The 13611-nt window shown below is 33.9% G+C and overlaps 1 protein-coding gene across 8 annotated transcripts in view; it reads right to left on the bottom strand.

Moving 5' to 3' along the window:
* The window catches only part of COL11A1 (collagen type XI alpha 1 chain), a 159829-nt gene that overhangs the window by 104679 nt on the left and 41539 nt on the right, over positions 1-13611 (bottom strand). For all 8 annotated transcript variants that reach the window (XM_068199689.1, XM_068199686.1, XM_068199687.1 and 5 more), the window contains 3 exons: positions 11956-12123; positions 7730-7943; positions 5169-5331 (listed from right to left, as the gene is read on the bottom strand). In XM_068199689.1, the coding sequence (XP_068055790.1) occupies positions 5169-5331; positions 7730-7911 (345 nt within the window). In that variant the 5' untranslated portion in view covers positions 7912-7943; positions 11956-12123. The remainder of the gene's footprint in view (positions 1-5168; positions 5332-7729; positions 7944-11955; positions 12124-13611) is intronic.

Below are 13611 nucleotides of genomic sequence, written 5' to 3'. Positions count from 1 at the left end.
CTTATACATCAGATTTTGTCTTTTTATACTTGTTTCCAAAAAAGTGCCTAAAAACTATGGTATTGTTCTGATGTGTGGAGATTTGAAGGAAAAAAATGTGTCTATAGGGAAATATCTGCATAAATACTCTGTTAGTCATTAAGTTATTATAAAATACTTATAAAAAACTTGGATTGTTCACACCAACAGTACTAAATGAGGAGTGACAAATCCTTAAAGCTGGCAAAGAATAAAAAGATCCCTATTATTTATAAAACATGTAAGCTACAAACATATTTCAATGGATACAATTCAAAATTCCTTTACTAGGTGCCATTTTCCAGCATCTAACTAATTTTTTCTTCCTTTTTTATTTTTATTTTTATTTTTTTCCTTTTTTTTCATTTGCATTTTGGGAATTCTCTTTGCAGCAAGCACTTACAAAGCAGCTGTTCTTGCAATATGTATTTGAAGACACAGAAGACATTAATTTCAAAAGACACATATAAGAGTTTGAGGAATGTTGTGACAGTCTTTCAAAAACAAGCATTTACAAATTAGTTCCGCTGATATCAAAAAGATTCACTTCAGTGAGCAAGGGCTTAGCAGTGTAAATGAAGGTCTCATAATTTGGCAGTTATTAATACAGTTTCTAGACAGCATAATTTTATTATTTTAAGATGCATTTATGGTTTATAATTTGCTTCTCATCATTTGTATGCACCTGATGTGTAGTGCTTGCTGAATTCACTATCTTGTTTTTAACTTCATATTGATTTCCATATTAAAAAAGCACAATGTCATAAAATCTCAGATTAGCAATTATATTCAGGAATGACCAGCAGGCAATTCCAAATTGGAATTTTCTCACATAAAACACACATCTGCCCACTAGATTTAGAAAACACTTTAGATAATTTTTTCTTGCTTTTACAGCTAAAACAGAATCTTTCTGACAGCATCACTAAAAAAATGCCTCTTAGCTTTAGCACCAGTTGGTAAAGTTACCAAAGATATTTTGTGTTTTGGATATACAAAACCAGTGAATTTGGGAGCAATTTATCATGTTCTCAGGACACTAATCTGTCCTTTACTTCTTTCAGTGATCTACCTGATCTCTGGACACACAGTATGCTTACTTATTCAGAAATGATTGATCATCATAGAAAAGTTATGTCATGAGGTCATATCACACCCATGAAAATGTATACACTTAAAATTTGCCAGTGTTTTATAACATGTTCTTGTGTTACTGCCAGAATCAGAACAGAGGACAACTGTCTAGAAAACAGAGGTTAATATTAAGAACAAAAATAAAAGAAAAGAAAATGGAAATGGTCAAGAATTTAATTTAGTTAAATCTTGTATTACAAACTTAAAATAACATAATTAGAAAAGAAGAAGAATATTTGAGCCACGGGGATGTAACATTGTTTTAAAGTGCGGAACATTCCTCACAGGAACAATATTTGTTATGAAGCTTCTAAATGAATGATCCATGCAAATATGTTAGAGCAATATGACTTAAAGAGTATTCCTTTTTCAAAAGATACAATCAAGTCATAAGGAGGTCAGAATAATGTAATAATACCTGTTTTGGACTCATTTGTATATAGCTGCTTTCAATGGGAGTGAGATGGAACCTTAGAGATGCAATGGGGCTTGGTGCAGTTGTGCTCTGCAGCACACTTTGGTACAAGACCGAAAAGAAACCATATCATCTTCTACTAGTAGGTCACTGAAGAATAAGAGTTCATTATATGTATCTACAGGTTATTATTTCCACATTTTAAATTTCCATTCAGTTTGAGGAGACTGAAGAGTGCTCCACTGTTCCTATGACCAAAACATTGGCTTATTATGAGAAGAATATCACTATTACCCAAGATAAGATGACCTCTGTGATGCATGGATACAATATTAATCCTTCTGACACTCTGAGCAAAAGGTAATTGTTTTTAGGGGCTTCCTACATTTAAGCTAACAAAGGGTGCAAGTGTCATATGAGAAGTCTGTAGTAAAGAGTTTTATGTCTTAAACAGTTAAATCTAATGTCATGACTAGACAACTTCTGGAATTTCCTGCCCACAAAATAAGATACATTGTGTTATGTGTATCTTCAGTGACTGTTGTGGTCTCAAGGTACAGCAGGGTTCATAACACAGAAATACTAACAAGGAGACCCGGGAAATCACCAAAAGTCACTCGGAGCTGCCATGAATTAGAAAAACAGATCATTTAACACACAATCATGACACTTTCAAGCAGGGATCAATTTCAGGAAACAGCACCAAACTTTAGAAATTATAGCACCAGTAGCTAATATTGGTTTTATTATTAATAAAACAAAAAGAATGCTGTTTAGAGAGTAGAAAAACAGTAGATAAACTCAACATGAACTAGATTATGTTTTGTTTGGCCAGACTTAGGACAGAGGTCATTTGGCTTGTTCACCCTAGAGAAGAGGAGACAGAGGATACCTCATTGCAGTCTGCAACTTCCTTGAGAGGGGAAGAGGAGGGGCAGGCACTGATCTCTGCTCTGTGGTGACAGTGACAGGAACTGAAGGAATGGCCTGGAGCTGTTCCAGAGGAGGTTTAGGTTGGGTATCAGGAAAAGGTTGTTCACCCAGAGGGTGGTTGGGCACTGTGACAGGCTCCTCAGGGAAGTGGTCACAGCACCAGTCTGACAGAACTCAAGGAGCATTTGGACAATGCCCTCAGGCACATAGTATGACTCCTGGGGTGTCCTGTGCAGGGACAGGAGCTGGACTCGATGATCCTTGTGGGTGCCTTCCAACTCAGGGTATTCTATGATTCTATTATCCATTAAAAATGTATATGGCCCAGTATTTTTTTAAACTTTGTGGTACATTCTCATTTCAACATGCACATTTTTACCTACAGATTCAGATACTGGAATATAGGTATAAATTATTTCATGGTGGCTGTACAGTAACAAAGAAAGCAGAAACCTATCCCAAAAGCAAGGATTACAAGCTTCTAATTTGAGTAAGAGTTAAGACTTAATCTAAACCCCCACCAATTTCAAGAACAGCCTTGTAAGTCTGTAGGTGATTTCTCTGAATAAAAAAGAAGAGAGGTGCACTCAGGTGAGTAAGAAAACCTAATCACTGAAGAAATTCAGAAATGTACAGTGAGGCTAAAAAAGGTAGAAATGTTGCTGTTCTCAGTACTGAATCTTAAGATTCAGCCTCTGAACTAACCTTACAGACAGCTGCACAATTTCTTTTGTGAGTCCAAAGCCTCCTTCTTAGTGGGTCTCAGCTGGAATTGAAACACTGACTTGCCATGTCAGTGTACCATATGTCAGAAAAAAATCTGGCAGAGAACCAGCTACCACTACTTTCCTTTTCCCTCCTTCCACAAGTGACAACACCCTTGGAGAAAAGTAATTATAAGTCATTCCAGCAAATTCTGTAAAGTTATATGCTTGTGTACATTTTGACTTCATGCAGGTTTGACTTCAAGAAAAATGCAGGGTTATTTTTGGTTTTCATCAATTAATCTGGTAATTCTGATTTAAGTGCTAATTTCAATTTGCTAAGTTATGTCTTCATCCAACTTTACTGACTCTTTCAACAGTTGCACAAAAAAATAATTGAATTCTAACACATCCCTTCCCATCTTTTAAGGTAAATGATAAAATAAATATCTCCCTTTACACACATATCATAAAAAAAATATTTACAAACAGATATGTACGATTATTTCAGCACCTCTGAAATTTCAGACAGATATTTTTATTTAGCCAGTGTGCTGAGTTAAACAAACCAATCATCAGTATTTATCTATTGTGCGTTTCCCTGCTCAAAAACTTTTAAAAAGGCTACAAACTTTGCAAGAACTAGCCAGACCCTGCAGCTTTAGCTTCTATTATAAACTAAAATCACATGGAAAAAACTAAAAAAAAAAATTGTTTATCTAATTTTATTTTTCTCTGAATTCTTTTTTACTTATACATATTCACATTGCCCACATTTTTGACAGTTTATTGTCAAACACAAATATTGAGGAAACTGGTTTCTCACCTAAAAAAGAAATATTAATGAAAATTTAAAGTAATTATCCCATTAGGAGACCAAAATTCCTTGTCACATCCCAGACAGAGGCAACTGTGGAATTCATCTTCCAAGAGAAAATAATGTTCCTCAGATGCGCAAACTGTATTGGGGAGTACAGGTGATTTAGGCTGCAAATACCAAACATATCATACTGCTTGATCCACTAAATCGCCCCAGAAATTTCTGTATTCAAAAGGCCCACAATTCATCATGTCCATGGAAAACAAAGATAACAATGCCACAATGTTACACTCAAAATTCCTATTTCCCCTCTTGATACCTATGCAGTTTCTCAAGCATATGCTCTGCTTAAAGCTAGGATTAAAACTGTGGACATTTATAGAGCACAGATGCTCTGTAGATTAAATAACTACCAATCTGTAATTTCTTATTTTTTATTTTTAATTTAATTTTTTTCAGTTCCAACCATTGTATAACAATGCTATAAAAGAAACACAGTAGTGTAGATTTAAGAAGTTTCATAATTAGTCTGTAAAAATAATTATTGACATAAGGATTCTACCCAGAAAGGCCTCATGATTGGCATTTACTTGCTTCCTTAAAGACATTTTACTCTTCATATATATACTTCTTGGCCAGTAAATGATGGAAACATATATGTCCTTATTGCCAAAGTATGTTCCATTTACTGGAAAGAGTAATAGGTGGGATAAACAGAATAGCAGATTCATATTGCACAGGAAACTTTCCAGGTCCTTCTCCCCTGCTCTCAAATACTGTTAGCACACACATGTATCTGCAAATGTTTAAGAGATACAGAAAGAAAATGATTCAGTATCATACTACACAACTTTTCCTGATTAATTCTCCCAAATATCTCAGGTATCTCAATATTAGGCAGAAAGACAAAAAAAGCACCTCCCTTCCAGATACAACAAAAAGGACAGAAAAATGCACCAAATCTTCCAACAATACTCCTCCCTGTTTTAGTTCTCATTTATTTCAGCCTATCCTAACAGGTTCTATAAAACAAAGTTTCTATATTATACCAGCATTTGACCTAAAAGATTATTCTGGTTCACATTAAGCACCTCAGGCAATACAAAAAAAACCTCATTTCCATTTGTTCATTATTGATTTGTACCTCAAAAACTTCTTCATCCAGAATCCTGGTTCCAAAGACAGTGATGCCATTGGTGTCCACAACTGTTTTGTCACTTCGGTCAAGTGGTTTTGTAGTTTTTTTGTTACAGTCAACAATCATTGTAACACTCTTTTTCTCCACACTGATAGCTACTCGATGCCACCTATTAAAAAAACCCAATATAATTTGACTGTAATTTATGTTTTTAAAACTAGGTCATCATGTTCTTATGAAATCAGTTTATAGGAGATAATGCACCAATTAATTCACAGATAAAATTTAAAATGTCTCCTTTTCTTTCTTATTTCTATACATACAAAAGTGTATGATGTGTTTTGACTGGTTGCTGTATATATTCTGTCCCTCAGCACAAAGGGGTCTGATCCACAGTTGAGAACACCCTCTGTAAGGTGAAGCTCAAGCTGATCTCTGCAGCTTTAACCAGAGAACATTACCAAACTCAAATTAGATGTCAGTGCACAGTTTACATTTTAATAGATTGAACAATCTGACAGCAGATCCTTTTTTATGAATGTGTTTGATTTTTCCAAATTACTTGTGCAAATATAATTAATCCAGCAGGTTATTATTTACAATTTACAATTCACTATTTTTTCTGTGTGATCAACTGTCAAAATTTTACCATGTTCTTTTACATATTTAAAGGTATTCCATAGCTATAGAGATTTTTCAAATACATACAAACAGTTCCAACATAGATAGTTTTCCAGATAAATATATTTATAAATACTTGGCACTATTCCTGCAACAATAGCCTTGGCTACGTAATATTTGCCAAAAATTGAATGAAGTGATTCAGAGTACTGACAAGTGACTTTAGAGACATTTGAAAATAAATTTTTGTATGTTTTGCCCAACTCTACTATGTTCTTTATGAGACTTTATGAATAATCATGACAGACTACAATAATTTTGTGAGCGTCTCTGCTATGACAAATGTTTAAGAACAAAAGCAGACCACTCTGTAATCCACCATGGAGCAAAAGGTTAAAGAATGTTTGATAGACCAGGGCAAAAAATGTAAAATATGTCATAGTAGTGATGGGTAAGAGGAAGGCTGGAATCAAATTATTTTAGTTGGCATTCGTGGCATTAGGGTTGCCTAAATCAGAGGGAAAGCTTAGATCATTGTTACAAAGAGTGTCTGTGTATCAAAAGGAACACCTTGAAGCTAATGGAATCTGACTGCTAAACAGTATCACTGAGCCAGAACTGTAATTCCATGTTTTCTCTGGAATGCTGTTAAACACTATCATTATAAAAGCAAACTGACCATGCATCCTCAGGCACATTACACTGTTCACACTTTTTAAATATATCTCCATTTGAGATGAAGATTGTTGTCCTAGATCCTTCATAATATAGCTGAGTCAGAAGAAAATTGTTGGCTTATCTTTTGAAAGTGTGTAGAAGCTGAAAGCATAAAATCATAGCTTACTGTGCCTAGGATTGACTCCAGTTGATTTAGAAGTTGTATAGTCTCAGTGTAGGAAACTGTACCAAACTAAGTAAGTCTTTATTTCTTCATTTTAGCTAGTTTATCAACATTTTAGATTAAATTCTTTGTCAAAGCTTTGTTATTTAACAAAAGTCCTTTTAAAAAATGCTGCTTTTTTAAAATCACTCCTTCTGTTAGGGAATTGAATCAAGTCCAGGTATCATCATATAATTTCATTGTCTGGTAATACTAGGCCAAGCAGACAATTAATTTTTTTCTTTTTTTTTTTTTCTTTATTGTTTTATAAATATATTTCATTATAGTTCAATTTTTGCCCTTCCGTGCTGAGTTGTTTTCTTTTGCTTTAGTAAAATGAATTTCTGTGCATCTCTGAAGACTGCGGTCGCTCCTCTTGGACTGCAGCACAACAAATAAAACGCCTTTGAAAGAATGAATGTCCTTTTACAAGCACTAGAACGACATTCCCAGAGAATGATAGCTTTTATACAAAGCTACAAAAAACTAACAACTGCATTACTAATGCAACAGGTATTTGAGATTAATTCCTTTACTGAGGGTTCAGTATAAATCCTTATTTTTTCCTGATTTCCTTATACATAGAATTTCCTTATACATAGGTATCTCAAGCTATTTTATTTATCTGCTGGTTTGGCTCTGGATAGAATAAATTCTATGCTGTTTTGTCAACTTGTCTTCATGCTGCCTACCACCTTTAAGTGGACCAGACATTTCTTTTAGTGAGACTGTTCCTTGAGACTTTTTGAAAACAGCTTCTTTGTATATTGCATGGAAGAATATTCATAGGTTTAGTTGGGTTGGATTAACTTGTATTAATATTTCCTCACCCTTGATTTATAAAAATGGCAGATTAAGTGTTTTGTTTCATTTATAGCTATATGCACCATTTGGAGCTGGAACTCTATTCTGCTGCAAAGCTTCTCTAATTTTGTACTACACCAGTCCAACTAGCTAGAAACTATGTTACTGACATATTTAAATATTTAAGAAAATTGTTTGTAAATAGATAATCACATATACAGTGGTCTGCAATTTGTTCTTAATTTTAAAATTTTACACTTACTTGCCATCAGCAATGTTGACTGTTCTGAAAAGAGGATAGTCTTCTGGAGCAGGTTTTCCATTTTGGTCTTCAAATAGGAAGACAGGAGATCTACCAACTTCAACGCCTACTTGCTGAATTCCTTGTTCATTGTAGATAGACAAAAGGAAAGACTGAATGCCCTTTTTAGGTTTTACTGTCATTAATATTGAAAAATCTTCTGGAAAACCTCCACCTGTAAACAAAGTGATATATACAGCTTTAAATTCAGAAAAGATGAAACAATTTTTCCATTTTTTCTATAAGCACATAGGATCCAGCACACAAACTGAAGGTTTTTCTAATTCTCAAAAATGAGTACATAAAAATTAAATTAGGAACATTTTCTGTGTCTTTTTTTTTTCCTGTCTGGTCTTACTTTAATTCTTAAAAGGTAAATCTTAAAAACATAACTTGTAATCACAGAATGGTTTGGGTTGAAAGGGACCTTAAACTTATCTTCTGCCACTTCCTGCCACGGGGGGTGATGCCACAAACTAGACCAGGTTGCTTAGGGCCCTATTCAAGCTGGCCTTGAACACTTTCAGGGTTGGGGCATCCACAACTTCTGTGGACAACCTGTTCCAGTGCCTGATCACTCTCTGAGTAAAGAATTTCTTCATAGCATCCAGTACTACTCTCTCCTCTTATACTTTAAAACCATTCCCCCTTGTCCTATCGCTATCTGCCCACATAAATAGTCCCTATCCCTGTTTTCTATAAGCCCCTTCAAGTACTGAAAGACCTAAGAGGTTGCTGAAGGCTTAGAGATTACTGAAAGACCCCCCTCCCACAATGGAGTATACTCAGAGCCTTCTCTCCTCCAGACTGAACAAGCCCAGCTCTCTCAGCCTGTCTTTGTAGGAGAGGTGCTCCAAATCCATTGTGAATTCCTGTAATAACACAAAGTATGAAAGAACCATGGTAGTTGTTTCACTTTCACTGCTTTTTTAATCCATCTTCTCTTTAGCAACCTTCTAATTTAAAAGTGTGCACTACAGTTTACTCAACATAACAAGCCTCTGTACCATAGCAAAGAAGACTCTCCAGTACTTCAGTAGCCCTTGATAACAATTTATTTTAGTTTCTCTCTCACAATATATATTTGAGTCTTTCTGGAATTATATTGTGCATAACATTAAAAAAATACATAACTAGTTTTCTTCAATGGGAGATTTAAGCAAAATCAAAAAATCTTATTTTCACTTATTCCCTGAGGCTTTCTTTTTGAAATAGAGATGACGTATCAAACACTGTTTCCACCTTCACAACTAAAACACAATTAAAAGTAGATATTGTTTATAAAGGAAGTACTGAAGTGTTTCTCCTGTTGAATCTTGTGGTAAATCTGCATTTCACTTGATGCAAAACTCTCTTAGGCTTAATAACAAACAAAGTGTAAGACAGATTCTAAAACTCAGAATGTGCTCTGGATTCATGTGGCTTCAGCTGTAATTTGACATATAAGGAATAGGTGAGAATCTAATTATAACATTGGCAATGAATATAACTGCAGCTTTCTGTGCAGGAGAGTGGATAAAATGTTCTTAAATATTTTAATATAATCGTAGAACAAGTTTTAATAATAATATCTTGTGTTTTTTGAATGAATTAAAGCATGTAAGAATTCATCAAACTCTGATTTTGGAATTTCTTCTTCTGATAGAGAAAATAGAAGAGTATTTTCAACACAGGTATTGTGGGAAAGCTCCAAAGATTCTAGATTCTTCCTTGAAGACAAATTTTTACTTCTTGAATTACAATGTGTAAACAAAATGTGTAGAATTTCCTTTGCTCTTTAAATGACATAATACCCTTGAAAACCAGAACCCCCTGGTCTTACATTTTTATTTTGTCTGCTGCAATAATACTTTATGTGCTTTCTACTTCTTTCTAACTTTTTAATGGAAGCTTGTTGAAACATTGTAGTAACATAGACTATGTTTATACATAGTTTTCACATCTTATTTTGAAGGGATCAAAGCTCAACAGATAGGAAACATTTACTCTGGTGAGTCACTGGTTAAATTTTTTCATGACAGGGTAAAGTACATTAAATTAAACTGTATGTTATACCTTCTAATGTCATAGCAAATAGATGACAAAAAATGGAAAAGAAAGAAGACGACTGCCAACACAGACCAAAGAAACTATTAGCAAAACACTGAGTACCTGCCCTATCTGCACTGTTAATCTGAAAGATACGTTGAAAGTGCTTAAGGGAAGTGGTAACAATTCAGCTTGCCTGGGTATTAATAATTCAGCTTGCCTTCAAACATGTAACATGTAGGAGAAAGTGAACTGTTTAGGAAAGGTGACTGAAAGCGAGTCATGTGTCTCAGCTCAGTAGTTTCTGTAATTGCTGCTCTGACATAATATTCCCAATGTTTTTGTTTTATCTTGAATCTATTTTGGGTAATCAGAAGAAAATTTCCTCCAAACACAACTTTTAATGAACAAATAAAAAAAGAAATGACATTTTAACATGAAAACTATATAAATTGCATCTAACATATAAAACTATATGCATATATAATTCTTGGACATATATCTGGAATAGTCTTCAAAGCCTTCTCAAATACTTTTAAATTTCTTGTCAGTTGGAATGGTTCTATTTGAACAATAACTATGGATAACAATAAGATTTGGAGGGAAAATATCTAGAAAAATCTTTTTATATATCTGGGTTATCGTTCCTTTACGCTTTTGAAAAGAAAACTAAGAGCATGTACAACAACAGCACCACAAAAATATAAGCAGTTTACAAAGTACAATCATATAATGCCTTCTAGTCTGTGAAATCAAGATCCATTATATTCTGGGAAGTTAGTAAATAAAATTAAATAAATTTTTTAGAGGATGGAGAAATTACTGCATATAGTAGCTCCTGATGAGTTACAGTAGTTAGATGAAAGCAAGGATAGGACACATTAAAATGTGTACTGTTTATCTGAATTGATATCTCACAGCTTGATCTTATCTTGGATATCCTCTATAGTCTTTCCACTGCTACAGAGCACTAAGAAAAAGAGACATGATCAACTCAAATTTCTTTAAGAATAATCTGAAAAATGAAGATTTCTTGTGGTGAGGAGAGAGGATGCTTGTACCACAAGATTGAAAAGGAATAAATTACCATAATCACCTCCAAAAAACTGTTGATTGTTTTTTTACTACTGTAAAGGTTAGCAGGAAATTTTCTATTCAACTTAGTTGATAGGATATATTAAAACCTGAGGAAGTGCATGAAAAATAATATAAATATTATATCTTAAGTGAATTTTGCTTTGATCTTCTTCCCTCAACAATAATTGATGAGTTAAGGGAACATGCAAGTTACTCTTGAACTGTGTATAGCTGTTTCTCATGTTGCTCTGGGAACATATTATTATTACAAAATAAAGCATGCTTGACCCTTTTCTGGATCTAAATGATATCTATACAATTGCTACTCTAAAGGACCAAAAAAAGAAAGTCTTTTTCTTTGCCACTTCTAATATATATGTATTCTGTATGACTTGCTCTAACACTACATGATGGTCAAAATAGAAAATTTAAGTCTCCAAAGATTTTGAGTTTTAATAGTCTTATTATAATTTTTCTCAACAGTTTGAGTCAAGTGACAAGTGATAGCTAAATAACAGAATAAAAGTCTCCCTGTAACATCAAAAGAATCTTTCCCAAATTTTGACTATTTTATTTTAGAGAAATTTGAGAGAAGATGGAATCACAGCTATCCACAACTAGCCTTGTTTAGTCCCCCAAATACCCAGATACTCTGAGGTAATTCTTACCAGATGTTACTTCTGGAAATGATTTTGCAATGGCCAACCACAACTCATTCTCCCTCTGCAGCATTACTCCAGGACGCACAACTGCTCTTAAATGCACTACTGAAACAGGCAGAGCCTTGCCAAAGCCACTAAATAAGGTTTCCATCAGATAGCATAATGAAAGAACAGGTAATATGACTTACAAGTCAATTCCAGCAGTGACAGAATTTGATGAAGAGCTTTATAACTGAAGCCAATAAAAACTGAATTATTTGGTGGATAGAGCCCATTCTGCCATTCATATGCAGGCCCAACTCTGGGGATAACAAAAGTGTTTTGTGCTACTGATGTTGGACTACATGCTATGCTTTAGAGAACATAAAAACATATGCAGAAAGGTAGTGTACAAAAGTAACAGCTTTCTGCCAATCTTACCTGGGTACAGCTGCTTTGTTGGGGCACTCAGCTGTGCAGTTTTTGAAACCCTGAAAGCAACATCAGATCCTTTTGAATTCCTTCTGTTTGTGCAAAATCCTGCTGTTCTTGTTACTCCTTCTGGAGAATTGTGAAATTCTAATGCTTTTAGCACATCAACAGGTTCAGCTGATAAAGTTAAAAAAAAAAAAAAAGAAAAACAAGAAGAATTATTTATCTTGTATCTCTATGGTATGCAGCCTCCAAAAAAGCTTTTAATTTCTTTGCAAAAGTATATGTCTAATCAGAGCAGTAGCTGTATCCTATTTTGACTTATTGCACATTACTCCTACACCATAATTATTTTAATAGGATTATTCATTTTTAAATATGTAAGAGTTCATCCCATCCAATGTGCTTTTTATTATAAGATTTTGACTACACACTGAAAATCACCAACTGCAAATGCTGAGAACCTTGTTGGTTGAGACTTCCTGTACATGATTTTAATGAGTGACTTCTGAGAAGTGGAATTGATCTTCAAAGTTTGCACAAAACTTTCAGAATCATTCAGCTGCTAATAATCTGCTACCACAAAATTGTCTGATGCTGACATTAAAATATATTCTGATTACACATAACTGCTTTCTCAGACACAAAGGAATAAGGAAGCAGCTAAACTAATTTCACATGCAAGTTAGAGAAAGAAAAATGTACCTGCTGTGCCTGCAAGAACTAAATGGACAGAATTGCAGTCTTTCATTATTTCCAAGTTAAAATGCAAATTTATACTTTAGAGACCAAGTACAATAAGATTGCATCTGTGCTCAGTGTCTAACAATCTAAAATTGAAATCCAGAGCTGTTATTGCATTGATATTGATGCAAATTAAAAACAAACAAAAAAGCATGCATACATATGTAAAGCCAACAAAAAGCCTTAATATATAAAAGTTCTCCATGGCAAAAGAACAAAGTATTGAATGGACAAGCACTTCAATAGAGGCAGTGAGAGAAAACAGTTAGCATAATGCATTTCTTTTCTCCTAGGAAAAATTAATTTTTTTTCTTTGAGTGGGAACAGAATTTCAATAGACTTTTTTTTTTTCACTTGGACTATTCCACAGTTTTTATCTTGGCAAACTCATAACCACTTTAATTGGGAAGACAAAGTTTTAAATTACTTTCTATGTTAAAGCTGAGAAATGAGCTTGGTAAATCTGACTTCACATCTTTGAACTACACAGTGGCATTAACTACAGCTGATTTATTGTCCATTATTCATTTTACATGTCAACAAATATCAAAGTTCAAAATTCACTGTCTGTGAATATTTAACTATTTAAACAAGTATTTGCACAGATGTGAACAAAGTTAAGTTTAAATAGCTCATCCTATTCATCTCCTGACAGTGCCAAATATGAAAAACTCAACTCTGTGGTTAAACCAATCTTTGTTTTCTCAGTCAGCTTAGAATGCACATAACTTCTTCTTTCTTAAAATACATTCACAAGAAAATGCTTATGAACTTTAAAAATTTTTCTTCACATCTTGCAATTTTTCATTTCCTTTCCTCACTGGATCATCATTGTGTTAATAAACATAAACCATATATCCAATGTTTGTTGCAAGCGAACACATTGGGAATGAATGTTATAGTACACACCTGAATTTACCT

The sequence above is a fragment of the Anomalospiza imberbis genome, chromosome 9, assembly GCF_031753505.1.
Source record: "Anomalospiza imberbis isolate Cuckoo-Finch-1a 21T00152 chromosome 9, ASM3175350v1, whole genome shotgun sequence".
Classification (NCBI taxonomy): Eukaryota; Metazoa; Chordata; class Aves; order Passeriformes; family Viduidae; genus Anomalospiza; species Anomalospiza imberbis.
The sequence above is the reverse complement of the archived record's forward strand: the minus strand, read 5'-3'. Positions and strand labels throughout refer to the sequence as shown.